This window comes from Anguilla anguilla, chromosome 2 (genome assembly GCF_013347855.1).
Source record: "Anguilla anguilla isolate fAngAng1 chromosome 2, fAngAng1.pri, whole genome shotgun sequence".
In the NCBI taxonomy this organism is placed as follows: Eukaryota; Metazoa; Chordata; class Actinopteri; order Anguilliformes; family Anguillidae; genus Anguilla; species Anguilla anguilla.
In genome coordinates this window covers 71038164-71051483 of record NC_049202.1, presented here as the reverse complement: position 1 = coordinate 71051483, position 13320 = coordinate 71038164, and the positions used below count along the sequence as shown (strand labels likewise).

The 13320-nt window shown below is 54.5% G+C and overlaps 1 protein-coding gene across 1 annotated transcript in view; it reads right to left on the bottom strand.

The window, feature by feature from the left end:
• Positions 1-6768: 6768 nt before the first annotated feature.
• The window catches only part of ube2o (ubiquitin-conjugating enzyme E2O), a 36092-nt gene continuing 29540 nt past the window's right edge, over positions 6769-13320 (bottom strand). The window contains exons 13-20 of the mRNA XM_035402866.1: positions 12701-12835; positions 12164-12253; positions 11019-11479; positions 10158-10411; positions 9650-9786; positions 8489-8692; positions 8213-8270; positions 6769-7563 (exon numbers count right to left, since the gene is read on the bottom strand). Coding sequence (XP_035258757.1) covers positions 6824-7563; positions 8213-8270; positions 8489-8692; positions 9650-9786; positions 10158-10411; positions 11019-11479; positions 12164-12253; positions 12701-12835 — 2079 coding nt within the window. The 3' untranslated portion in view covers positions 6769-6823. The remainder of the gene's footprint in view (positions 7564-8212; positions 8271-8488; positions 8693-9649; positions 9787-10157; positions 10412-11018; positions 11480-12163; positions 12254-12700; positions 12836-13320) is intronic.

The window sequence follows — 13320 nt, the reverse complement described above, 5'->3', positions numbered from 1 at the left end:
TCTACCTGAGCATTAATCAGATTGCTTTTAGGGCCTGGCGGGGGGTGGAGGGCGGGACCCGGGGGGGGGAGGCGGGGGGGTGCGTGCCCCCCTGAGGGGCTGTGCTGAAATGGCCTGGCCTTGCACTAACGCGAGCGACCGGTTTGTTGCATCAGGGTCTCATCCTGGGCTGCAGTCATCCTCCCCCCCCCCCTCCCCCTGGCCCCCATCCCTCCCCTCCCTCCTGCAGTGCTCCAGAGGAGTGTCCCAGTCCCCCGGCTGCCTGGGGGCGCAGCTGGCACCCCACCCCGTGAGGGTCCCCAGCCATCAGCACCGATGTGTCCTTATCTCAACGCTTCTTTTTTTTTTTTTTTTTTTTTTTTTTTTTGAGGCATAGCCGTTAGCATACCAAGGCTAACGCGAGCCCTGAGCTCGTCACTCCCTCCCTCTCTCTCTCTTTCGAGCAGGAGGCTGGTCTCCTCATACCTCACACGGGAGAGGCTCCCGCTGAACGATCATCCTCTCTCTCTCTCTCTCTCTTCTTCTTTTCCTTTCCTCTAAAACGAAAGGAGGGAAAAGAAAGCATGGCTGACGACGCAGCGCATGGGTCAGCGACTTTGTTACGACTGCATGAGAGGACCGGCGCGGTGTTTTTGGCACAGTGGCTCTAACCGCGCAGGGACGCCAATAATTAGCATAATTTACCCGACGTGGCGGAATGCGACGCTTTATATCGGGGGATCATCAACTCTGGCCCTCGAAATCCAAATCCAGCCCCTGGTTTTCTTTTCTCCCGGGTAATTAGTGCTACTGATTGGCCAGACGGTCTTCACACCGGACTCCCAGGCAAAGGGAGGGTGGGAAAACCAGAAGTTCTCGGCCTTCGAGGACCGCGAGTTGCTGATCCCTGCTTTATACATTCAGGCATTCCCCCCCCCCCCCCCCCCCCCCCCCCGAGTACTTTAATAGGAGACGGTCGTGTTCCTGTGTCCGGGGGGGGGGGGGGGGATGTTTTAAAGCGTACGCGAACCGCAGCATGCTTCTGAACCCCTCTGAGGTGCCATTGAGTGGTTATCTGGGGCGAATGAAAGGGTGCGGTTTCCAAAAATGCGACAGCTTGTGTGCGGCAGAGAGACTGTTTTGTAATATTTAAACCTGCCGCCTTCTGGAGGCCCAGCATGTGAAAAGAGAGAAACGCAGAAGAAGAAAAAAGAAAAAAAATCTGAAGAATTTTTTTTTTAAATAGACTGCACATAAATGAAGCACCTTCCGCGGACATACTGTGATTCAACAGGGGAAACTTACTGTATCGTTTCTCCCACTGTGAGGTTGTACCTTTTTTTTAAAAAATATATATATTTATCCCGTGTTATTTACAGAGTTGCCTTTAAGACAGTGCATGCCGTGCTTTACCTTCCATTTTGCGATGTCACCGAAGGAGGAAGTGAGGTGGGTGGAACGGTTAAGAATAATACGATAAGCACAGGGCATTGTGATCGACGTGATAATGCTGCTTTATAACGTAAAGTGAAAGAAGAAGACGGCAGCCCTGTCGGTCGGGTCGGCGAAGGCGTCGGCGGGGAAGCGTTCGCGCGGCCCGTGGCGCTCGTCGCTCTCCGAGCAGGGTGTCATGTTTACAGAATCAATTTGTCGCGCGGCGCGCTTGGAAGCGCACGTCCTGTGTCGAGCGGTAGCTATGCAATTTGAGCATGCCAGTCCTTCAGCCACTGTTCAGCAGTCCTGACACAGAAGAATAATGTATGTACTGCAAATTGGTGGTGGGTTTGTTTTTTTTGTTTTTTTTTGATTGAAAACACTCAATAGATGGTAGTCAACAGATAGAAAATAATTTAAAGTTGAAATCTTTGTGTGTTGGGGGCTGTGAGTGGACTATTTCTCCAAGAGAGCACAGGAGTAAAAAAATTAAGGTTGATATTTACATTTCCAAAAATCATATCTTCCCATTCCACTGTCTTTTGAATGTGTGGCTTTGAGGGCTAATAGAACCGTGTTAAGCTCATATTGAAAAATGAGTCCCAGTTACCTTCCTGACCCTAACGACTGGAATACAAGTCCTCAGTGTGGCCCCAGCTTGGTCAAGGGTCTTTTTTTTTTTTTTCTTCAGTTTCTGCCATTTCCTGCCGTCCTGACAACAGGCGTGAGAGTGGGCTGCACCGTCTCAGTATTTCCGGTCAACGCCTTTGTGGTGCTTGGATCCAACCAGAAAGCTTTTGACACTCTTGTCACTGTACAATTTTTTTGGCGCACGTAGAGAGCAAGCACACACACACACACACACACGGCGTTTGATGGAAGGACGGAGAGATGCTGACGACGTGTTTTGGGAATTAACTGGTTTAGTGTCCCTTGGAAAGACACGCTTTCAGGTTGAACAGAAGATGGTACAGACTGACGCTCCGTGCATTCCTTCAGCTACAGCACCTGTGCTCTCACAACATTCTGGATTCTTTATTATCCTGTAGGTCCTGTGGTGTGGTTGGGGGAATATACAGTACTGTTTTTTTTGTTATTTTTATTATTTTTATTATTATTATTATTCAGATAACCAATGACATGTCAAATACAGAACTATATTTTTCCATCTTTTGCAAAATGTCTATAATTTTATAAAAATTGAAAATTGTACTGGAATATTTCTATTTGAATAAAATAAAATCAGAATTTTTAGAAATTGTGTGTATTTTTTAGAAATTGTGTGTGCTTTTTTCTAGCAAAAGAAATGCAGTTAAAACGAACCAAGGTTTTAAATCGAACCAACAAGCAACGACGTGCTACCATGTTTATGCTTGCAAAGAGTTTAATGTATCCCCTTATACAGCCGTCTTATAATGCAAAACCAAAAGAACTGTAAAAAAATACAAATAAACTGGGGGAGAAAAAAAAAACAAAAAACTGTACGCACACTCACTCTGCAATTTATACACATATGTATGCCCCAAGCATTCACCACTTCATTTATGTTAAATATATATATATATATATTATATATATAGTCATGACTTCTGTACAGAGGAATCAGGCTACAAATCATAGTTTATTAGTTTACCAATACAGGCCACTGTGGAAATGTTTACATCGTACAGTCAAGTCTTGTGAGTAGCCGTTTAAGGCTTAAAGCAACATGTTACATGCTTTGGCTGTATCTTTCATAATATGGATTTTGAATATTGTACACATACACAGAAAATAGTACATAACTTCATGTGCTTGATGTCCTCTTCCGAGACCTAGCTTCACATTTTCTGCTGAAATAGTGGAGATCAAAGTTAGACTCTGAGTCGCAAATATTGAAGGGGGGGGGGGGGGAGGAAGAGAGCCACGCACTACAGGCACTGCAGCTACGAAAGGTGGGCCCCAGACTCACAGGCAGCACTATGAAAGAGGAAACTTTGGGGGGGGGTATGGAAGCCAGTTAGCCAAGCCAGGCCAACAAGAGTGCCGTCAAGAGCAGCAGAAAAACAACCACCTTTCTCCTAATCAGATTCTCCACAATCTTCTTTTTTTTTTTTTGGTTTGCAACACTTTTCACTCCCCTCCCCACCCCCTCCACCTCCCCCCCCCCCCCGCCGCCCCCATCACAGATTATTTTTAGGAGTGTGCGCACGCATGCTATATTGAACTGCATCTCACAAACCTACGCTCCTAGGCATAAACGTCTTCAGTCGTCTTGTGCAACAAAAAAAAAAAAAAAGGGGGGACTGTACAGAGGGGTGGCCAGCTTGGCAGGTCTGGGCCCGACCGAAGGGGGGCTGGGGGCCTGGAGGCGCGCCTCTCAAACGCGCGAGCGTGTCGCTCCAGTCCCGCGTCAGGAGGGGATGTAAACACGAATGCCCGCACGTCCTGTGTCGTTCCCACAATTCAAGAGCACTTGCGAGACAGGTCGGGCTGGATTCCGGCACGTAGAGCGGAACTTGCGGGCCCTTTTGGGGGTCGGATCCGAAGCCGCTGCCCCCTGGTGGCACGAATAAGAAGTGGCTGAGACCGTTCGAGATCGGCGGGAAAGGGAAACTAATACTGACAGATTTTTTTTTTCTTCTTTCGAATTCAGCTCGCCCAGGGAATCCTCACCCCAATAATAAAAGGAAATGAAAAGCAGAATTAGAGTGGCGGGGCGGTGAGCATGATGGGACGGCAACGGCCCGCTCTGGAAGACCCCGTACACCCCCCCCCTGCCCTCTGGGGGGGTCAGAACAGGCAAACGAAAATCGAAGGAAACGAGAAAAAAAAAGAGAAACAAAACTGCATCGATTTAAGCAGCACACAACTGTCTAAAGCACTAAACCCCTCTGTCTGTTATCCAAAGATAATCCCCCCCTCCTCGCTGTGGCTCATAGTTTTAAACAGGGTTGGGGGTGGGGGGTGGGGGGGGGAGCTCAAACGATGCACAGAAACTGCCTGCCCGAGTCCTGGCCGGGGGGGGGGGCAGAGGCGCTTTGTTTTTCGGATAACGGGGAGCTCTGTTAAACCTCAGGAGAGCTGGAGCAAAGTAAGGCAACGCGTCGCGATCCCGTCCGTGCGTTCAATTATTTACCGCGTCCACTCTCAAACCCCCCGGGGAGCGATCTGCAGAGAACAGAAGCTCTTAGGGAGGTGGGGGGGTTTGGGCGAGGGGGTGGGGGGTTTGGGCGAGGGGGGTGGGGGGTGGGTTTGCCTGAGGACCTACCGCGACAGAGGGTCAGCTTAGCACGATATACCGATTTAGCGAGGAAACGGAGCAAGGCGGCGTCTGAAAGAACGGTGGGTCCTGATTGGCTGATGAGAAGTGTTGTCATCTTACAGGAGGCATCGACACAGAGCAGTTCTCCCCTCCTTATTAAACCTCAGAGCTAAATCAGGTCCTACCTTTGTGCTTAAATAAACGGGGAACACAGGCGAGAAGAAAAAAGAAAAAAAAAAAAAAGCCACATCAGAGTGCAAATCTTTTGAAAAGGGAACAAGGTGTACACTATAACAGAGGTCTCTCCAGGTGACCGCCCCCCCAAACCCCCCCCAAACCCCCCCCGTTCCGGAACATTCCTCAGGCACCTTCACCTTAAACTCCCTCCTATTATTCCAGAGTTAAATCTATTAAACAGCCCAGTTAAGGACAGAAATCACTTTCTCCCCCCCCCCCCCCAAGCCACCAAGCCAATGTACCGTACCGGATTTCCCCAGATTTTTTGTAAACTCACCACTCAGATTTATTTTATGCGGTTTGAAGTCAGGGATCGGTAGGATTCTACATGAACTACAGTGACTAAGCGGTTTCTCTTGTTTGTTTTTTTTTTATGTGGCTGGGGGGGGGGGGGGGGTGTCGGTGGTTGAGCTCCACCCACCAGCAACAGCTACTTTCAAATCCACAAACGGCCTGTTCTTCAGAACGAATTTCTGGTGGCACCTGGAAGATGGCGAAGGGGCGCACATAACCCAGCACTGGCAGGAGAGCGAGGGCGTTAGGGTGAGGTCATGCAGCGACGTGTGTTCCGTTACCCGAGCGAGCGCCCCTTCTGGCTGGGCTGGCGCGGGACGGGGCGAGCGGGCGCGGGACTGGGGCGACTCTCCTGCCCTCCGAGGAGCGGGTTGCGCACACAGCTCGGCCCGGGGCTGCTCCAGGCCCGGGACAGCTCCAGGCCCAGTCAGCTCCAGGCCCGGGGCAGCTCCAGGCCCAGTCAGCTCCAGGCCCAGTCAGCTCCAGGCCCGGGGCAGCTCCAGGCCCAGTCAGCTCCAGGCCCAGTCAGCTCCAGGCCCAGGACAGCTCCAGGCCCAGTCAGCTCCAGGCCCAGTCAGCTCCAGGCCCGGGACAGCTCCAGGTTCAGGACAGCTCCAGGCCCAGTCAGCTCCAGGCCCGGGACAGCTCCAGGCCCGGGACAGCTCCAGGTTCAGGACAGCTCCAGGCCCAGTCAGCTCCAGGCCCGGGACAGCTCCAGGCCCGGGACAGCTCCAGGCCTGGGACAGCTCCAGGCCCGGGACAGCTCCAGGCCTGGGACAGCTCCAGGCCCAGTCAGCTCGCGCTGATCCCCGGAGGACACCATGGCACCACGGATGCTAAAGTTCTGGCTTCGTTTCCCTTTTTGTTCCACGGCAGTTTGGGTTTTTTGTTCCGAGCGACATCGTGTTTCCCTGCTCTTGTGCAAACCCCCCCGTGTGGTACCCCAGCCTCCCCACCCCACTCCCACTCCCACTCCCACCCCCAACCCAAATTACCACTCCTCTGTAGGACCCCTCAGCCCGCAGAAAGAGTCACAGGAAGCTTCCCCAGCACGCCACCACCACCACCGCACACAGCCAATCACAGTCCTCCGCCACCCCCACTGCTCTTCGCCCAACCAGGACCCCCCCAGCCAGCCCCCGACAGACGCCCTTCCATCAAGGCACATGCTCTGGGTCCGAGTCTCCCTGAGCGATCAGAGTTCCAGAGGGATGGACACCAGGACAAGGGCGGGACGGGCAGCGGCTCCCCCCAGGGGGGGAGAGGGCAAGTTCACACCTCAGCTCCGGTGGGACACCAAGTAAATCGAGTAGATATATGCGCAGATAAGACTTTTTTTTTCTTTTTTTTAATGTGTAATTCTTCCCCCAACCCCCTCCACCCCCACTTTTAAATGTTTTTTTTTTTTTTTTCCCCTTAAAGAAGCAAATTTCCTCCCTGTTCCAGTACGGCGGGGGGCTACCTGTGGGAGGGGCAGCAGACAGCTGTAGAACACTGGTTTGATGGGTGGCGGTGGGGCGGTGGGGCGGTGGGGGGGGGGGGGGGTGATTGGCAGGGAGGGGAGCGTGGCGATTGGCAGGGAGGTGCTGGCGGCGGGGCAGGGCGTGGGGGGCGCGGCGCGTGGCGGTTGGCTCCTCACTTGTCCTCGGGCCGCTCGACGAGGCCGCTGGCCGCCAGCGCGGCGCGGTAGTGCAGCAGCACGCCGCGCACGCTCTTGACGAAGCCTTTGGAGAGCGGGAAGAGCGGGAAGCCGATGTCCGGGTAGCCGCTGCGCTCCGGCAGGAAGCTGCGGTAGCTCTTTCTCCGCTTCTTTGGTCTGACCGCGGGCTGGCCGCCGCCCACGCCGCCGCCGCCGGCGGAGTCCGGCTGAGCCCTCCCGGCCTGCTCGGGCCCCGCCCCCGCCTCGGCCCCCGCCCACGCCGCCCCGTCGCAGTCCGAGTGCTGGCTCAGGTCCTGCTGCAGCGTGGTGGAGGGGCTCAGGCCCGAGTCCTCCAGCTCCTCCCCGCCCCTGGGGTCCGGCTGGCCGGGGCTGCTGTGGGCCGCCGCCTGCGCCCCCTCCTCCAGCAGGGGGAACTCGGGGGCCCGGCCCTCCCTGTGGCCCTCCCTGTGGCCCCCGGGCCCCCGCTCGGCCGCCTCGTGCAGCTCCAGCCAGGCCTCCAGGCGGTGCACCAGCCTCCACCCGCTGCCGCAGAAGTGCTCGCGGATCTCCTGCTGGAACACCTCCACCGGCGTCTGCAGCAGCTGCGTCATGGACTGCACCATCTTGATCAGCGCCATCTCGTTGTAGCAGCGGCTGTTCTCGTAGCCCTCCTGCAGGCCGCGGTCGCTGTCGAAGCCCGCCTCGTTGTAGTAGGGCTCGTTCACCAGGATCAGCCCTGGAACAGACGGCGTGGCGGCAAAGCGTGAGCAGCGGTACAGAAGAAACTATAACGGAATGATCTCCTCAACGGTGACGGTCGTACAGCACGTCGTGAACGACTACAGAAAATCAGTTCGATCAGTTACGTCTGCTGCTCAATCAAACCCAGCCCCACAGGTCAAAGGTCAGTGCGGGCTGGTGGCGAGAGTGTAGAATTACTCTGCTTTTACATTTTAGGCAATAAGCTGACACTGCTATCCAGACTGACTTACGCTGTTTATTTTATTTTGCATACAGTCCATTTATGCAGCTGGATATTTACTGAAGCAATTCAGCAGTGCCGCACCTGGGAATCAAACCTGCAAGCCCAGATCCCGTATCATTACACCACACTACTGCCCCAGTAAACCAGCAGAACTAGCAGTAGCAGTAGTGGTGCTAGCTTAGTAGTAGTAGCAGTAGTAGCAGCGGTTGTAGTAGCAGCAGTGATTGTAGAAGTAGCAGTAGTAGCAGAGGTTGCAGTAGCAGTAGTAGCAGTGGTTGTAGTTGCAGCAGTTGTAGTAGTAGCAGTGATTGCAGTTGTAGTAGTAGACATACAGTAAGTGAAGGCGTGTGTGAGAGGGGAAGGAAGGGGCCGATCACATGATCTGATCACATGGTCTCACCTTGGATGGAAATGAGCACCTGCAGCAGGCTGGACTTACTGGTCCACCTCTCTGTGCCCTGCAGACAGATCACACACACAGTCACATTACACACACACAGTCAGAACTCCGCACAGTTACAATAAACTATAATAAACACACATTACACACGAAGCAGAAAGTCACTGTGCATCAACATTCTGATCCAGTCTGAACACAGACCTAGCGGCAGAGAGCAGTGAGGAGCAGAAGCAGCGGCAGTGTGGGGGAGGAGGGGGTTGGGTCGGGCGGCCTCACCTTGCCGATCCAGGTGCCCAGCAGGCTGACGCACACCTTGCCGTTGTCGTAGAGGTTGGGGTTGAGGCGGCCGCTGCACTGGGACAGGTAGCGGAAGAGGGGGGGCACGGCGGGGTAGATGTTGGGCAGCTGGATGTCGAAGAGGAACAGGCCGTCCTCGTAGGGCGTGCGCGTCGGGCCTTTGATCATCGCCGAGAAGAGGTCCTGCGGGAAAACCCGAGGGCGGGGCGTTACCACGGCAGCCACTGGGCGTTACCACGGCAGCCATAGGGGGTTACCATGGCAGCCATAGGGGGTTACCACCATAGGATGTTACCATGGCAGCCATAGGGGGTTACCACGGCAGCCTTAGGGCGTTACCACGGCAGCCATAGGGGGTTACCACCATAGGATGTTACCACGGCAGCCATATGGGGTTACCACCGTAGGATGTTACCACGGCAGCCACAGGGGGTTACCATGGCAGCCATAGGGGGTTACCACCATAGGATGTTACCACGGCAGCCACAGGGGGTTACCACCATAGGATGTTACCACGGCAGCCACAGGGGGTTACCACCATAGGATGTTACCACGGCAGCCATAGGGGGTTACCACCATAGGATGTTACCACGGCAGCCACAGGGGGTTACCACCATAGGATGTTACCACGGCAGCCATAGGGGGTTACCATGGCAGCCATAGGGGGTTACCACGGCAGCCATAGGCGGTTAGCTATGTGTGTACAGTCATGGGGGAGCAGTCACAGGGGGGAGCAGACACGGGGGAGCAGTCACATGGGGGAGCAGTCACATGGGGGAGCAGTCACATGGGGGGAGCAGTCACGGGGGGAGCAGTCACATGGGGGCAGCAGTCACATGGGGGAGCAGTCACAGGTGGGGAGCAGTCACATGGGGGAGCAGTCACAGGTGGGGAGCAGTCACAGGGGTGGCAGAACTGCACTAGACCCCTGAGCTTTTCAGTAGAACCCAGGAGTAGTAAGTAAAATGGACCAAGCTGCCAGACACAGACTTTTAAAACCCATTTAATCCCATGGGGAACTAAAGTCTCTAAGAACTCTTTTTCCATCTGTGAATATTTTTTGGATGACTGTAGATGCTTATGTAAGAAATCTCTGGGGGAAAAAATCTTGGCATTAATGGGCCCAACGCCTGAACTTGCCATGCGATCCTCGAAGGTCTTGACCATGATGCCGTCGGGTAGGGAGGTGGCCAGCAGGGCCATCTCCTTCCTCACGGTGCTGAAGAACTTCTTGGCCTCCGCCGGCTGGAACTCCATCTTCTTGAAGGCGTGGCTATCTGTACACAGAGAGAGAGAGCAAGCGGGCGAGACAGACATCCCATCATTCCACACCGTGACCTTTCACCTTGCCCTCTCAGCGTTTCACAGGGTGTTGCCACGGCAGCCGTAGGGGGTTAGCTATGTGTGTGATTCAGCAACCCGCTCACCTGCAGCACAAAAAGGTGTCCTTAAAAAACACACACACCTTAAATCAACATCAGTGCTACTCAGGTCAGATGGCTCAGAGCAACGTACTCAAAACGCTTCAACAGAGACGTGTTCTGTACCACAGCTAGTAACCACACCCCCCCTGCCGCGTGCGGACACACGCTGGGTTGTTTGTATTCCCCGACCCCCCCCCCCCCCCACCCCGGCTCGGGCGCCTCACCCGGTGCCCACTCCAGCACGGAGAAGACCTCCCCCTTGGCGCTGGTGAAGGTGACGCCCGGCTTTCCCCCGCTCTGCTGGCACAGGACGGGCGTGTCGCTGGGCCACTCCGAGCGCACGGGCGTCTGGGGCTCCTGCGGCTTCTCCTCCTTCTCCGCCTCCCCCGCCGCCTCCATGCGCTCCTCCTCCACGATGGCCACGTTGTCCAGGGTCTTCTTCAGGTTCTCCTGCAGCTTCTTGAAGTCGTCCAGGAACCTGCGCGAGTTTGTTAACGTGAGCACGCACGCTCTTCCCTGACTGTGCGACACTGTGAAAAGTGTAAAAAGCACCGTCCTTTATATGAGCTAGACCGCAGATGACTTGGGACGGGTACGAATGAGTTCTGTTTTTTCCTGATAAGCCAAATGTCTGTTGTTTATCCGCCTGTGCCAACTGCAAGTGCCCTTGAACTGCCTCTAACACCCTTTGTTTTTCTACTATCCAAACTCAAGTGGATTTTTTCATACATTATATTCCTGTACATTACAGGCATTTAGCAGACGCTCTCATCCAGAGGAGCTTACACAACTTTTACACAGCATTTACACTGCATCCGTTTATACAGCTGGATATACAGTATACTGAAGCAATGCACCTTGGTACAACGGCTGTGTCCTACGGGGGAATCGAACCTGTGACCTTCAGGTTACAAGACCAGTTCCTTACCCATTATACTACACTGCTGCCTCATACATGCACACATTTCCCCCCCCCCCCTAGAGATGTTTTTGCACTCCCGAGTGTAGAGATCTCTCCATGCCTTACAGCCCTGAGCAGAGAGCGGTCTCCCCCCCCGCCCCCCATCGCCCCCCCCCACACAGACCTCTTCTCCTTGGTGGGCTTCTCGGGCTCCACGGTGGGGGAGGTGGGCGAGCCGGTCCACAGCTGCTCCACCGTCATGTTCTTCAGGCTCTCCAGGATCTTCAGCGCCTCCTTCAGCTCCCGGAAGCCCCGCGCGGCGCCCTCCTTCCCCGCCTTCTCCTCCGAGCCCGGCCCCGCCCCCCCGCCGGCCAGCGTCGCCGCGGCGACGGCGCCCGGCTCCGGCTCCTCGGCCGCCGCGGCGGTCAGCGCGGTCTGCTCCTCCGGGGGGCCCGTGGGCGTGGGCGCTGGCGCTGGCGCTGGCGCGGGCGCCCCCTCGCCCGCGTGCTCGTCCTCCATCACGCCGTTGTCGGTCTCCCAGCTGTCGCTCTCGTCCTCCCACTCCTCGGACGAGGCGCCGCTGCTGCTCTCCTCCACCGAGTCGTAGTCCGTCTCCTCGATCTCCGACTCCACGTTGTACAGGTGCTGGGGAGACAGAACCGGCCCGGCCCGGCCCGGCCCGGCGGCGGGGTCAGCGCCACTTCCCCAAACACTCATCAGGGCCCGTCTTTGGGCGGAGAGGCCCGGCGGAATTCATTAAGCCAAAAAAAATAAAAAATACTGAAACAACCCAGAGCCGTCAACAACACCTCAAAAAGGAAAAAAAAAAACACCCATCGCTTTTAGGAAGGTGGGAAAGGTTAGACGCATATTTTAATATTTTAACATGAATCTCAAATACAGCTGAAGAAGCTCAACCTACCGAGCAAAATAACTTATACCAGGAATTACTGGATCGTGCCATTTTAGAACTAAGTATTTCAACTTGGAGTCGCAGATATTCTATTAAAATGCTAATAAAGTCAGCGCAACAGAATTTCTAAATTGTGCTTCTGGCTCCTGCAGAAAAACTGGTGAACATGCTACAGTCATTAAAAAAGGATCGATCAGGTTAAGATGCCAAAGACACAGAGTTAGAGTACTATTCTCTTGTCACGCAAGTGAATATGAGAGCACATACAGTATGCTAATAAACTGCACTTTAGTCATACCTTCTCAACCTCAATCCACAGCTGCCACAGGCAAAGCAAACACAGGATCTTTATCTAGCGTTCATCTGCATTTATACAGAGAAGAGCCGGGGTTGTTCGGAGAGGTCTGAAGGATTACCTGCGGCAGGACGATGGTCATGGAGTTATCCGCCCACACCACCTCCACCTTGCTGCTGACGTCCACCCTGGACACCTGGCCCACCGAGGTCTGGAGGGAACAGAGAGATCAGCTGCCCGACTCCGGCACGCACGCCGACGCCTACGCTACTCACATGCCCAGCCCTTTAACGAAAGATTCACGCTGGAGAAATTTCACTCAACGCACACGATGTCAGGGAATTAGCATCGGGCGGCGCTAAGTTTGTTCGGAGCAGATCGGCGCGCAGCTCTGAAAGAGGGCGGGGCTAACCGCATCCGCCCCGCGACGTCATCCAATGACGCGCTCAGCCCTAAAAAGCGACCCGATGTTTCCCACCTTCGACACAGCAGAAGGTTTTGAAGGACGCCTTCCGCCAGAACGAACGCTGGTGTCGAAGTTAGAAGAAGGGAACTGTGATTCTGACGGCACGCTGTCCTGCTGTGGGAACAGGCCGTCTGGGCTCGGGGGGGGGGGCGGGGGGGCGTCCCTTTTCGGGAAGGGGGCGGCCGAACCCACCTCGTTCTCGCAGTCCGCCGCCGTCTGCCCGTTCTCCGAGTTCCATATCCTGATGACGATGTCGGTGGCGCGGAAGTGGAAGTCCGGGTGGTCGGCGATGTCGTAGACGCTGACGTCCTCCTCCTCACCGATGACCTAGGAACGCCCAGCGAAATCCATTTCACACTCACGGTCACGAACGTTAATGTAACACCAAATAACATCAGCGCGATGTTAGACATCAAGGAACACGTGAACATTTTCACACCCAATTAAAGTAACTGCATCGTTCTAACATAAAAGGAATTTATATTAAATATTTAAAAGGAAGTAAAAATACTTCAGGCTTTTTTTTTTTTTTAATACTAATTTTCTCATTATGAAGCAGCGACTAGAAAAAGGCTTGGTCATGATTATAAACGCATTCACCCAAGACCTAAAGGAAATGAGCAGTGGGGGTGTAAAATCACTGTGTTGTATCAACCAGCGATGAAACAGCGTTATTCTCAGGTCATGTCCACAGCAGTGACTCAGAAGGACCCCACTAGTCAGGGACCCAGCAGGAACCCGCTAGTCAGGGACCCAGCAGGAACCCGCTAGTCAGGGACCCAGCAGGAACCCGCTAGTCAGTGACCCAGCAG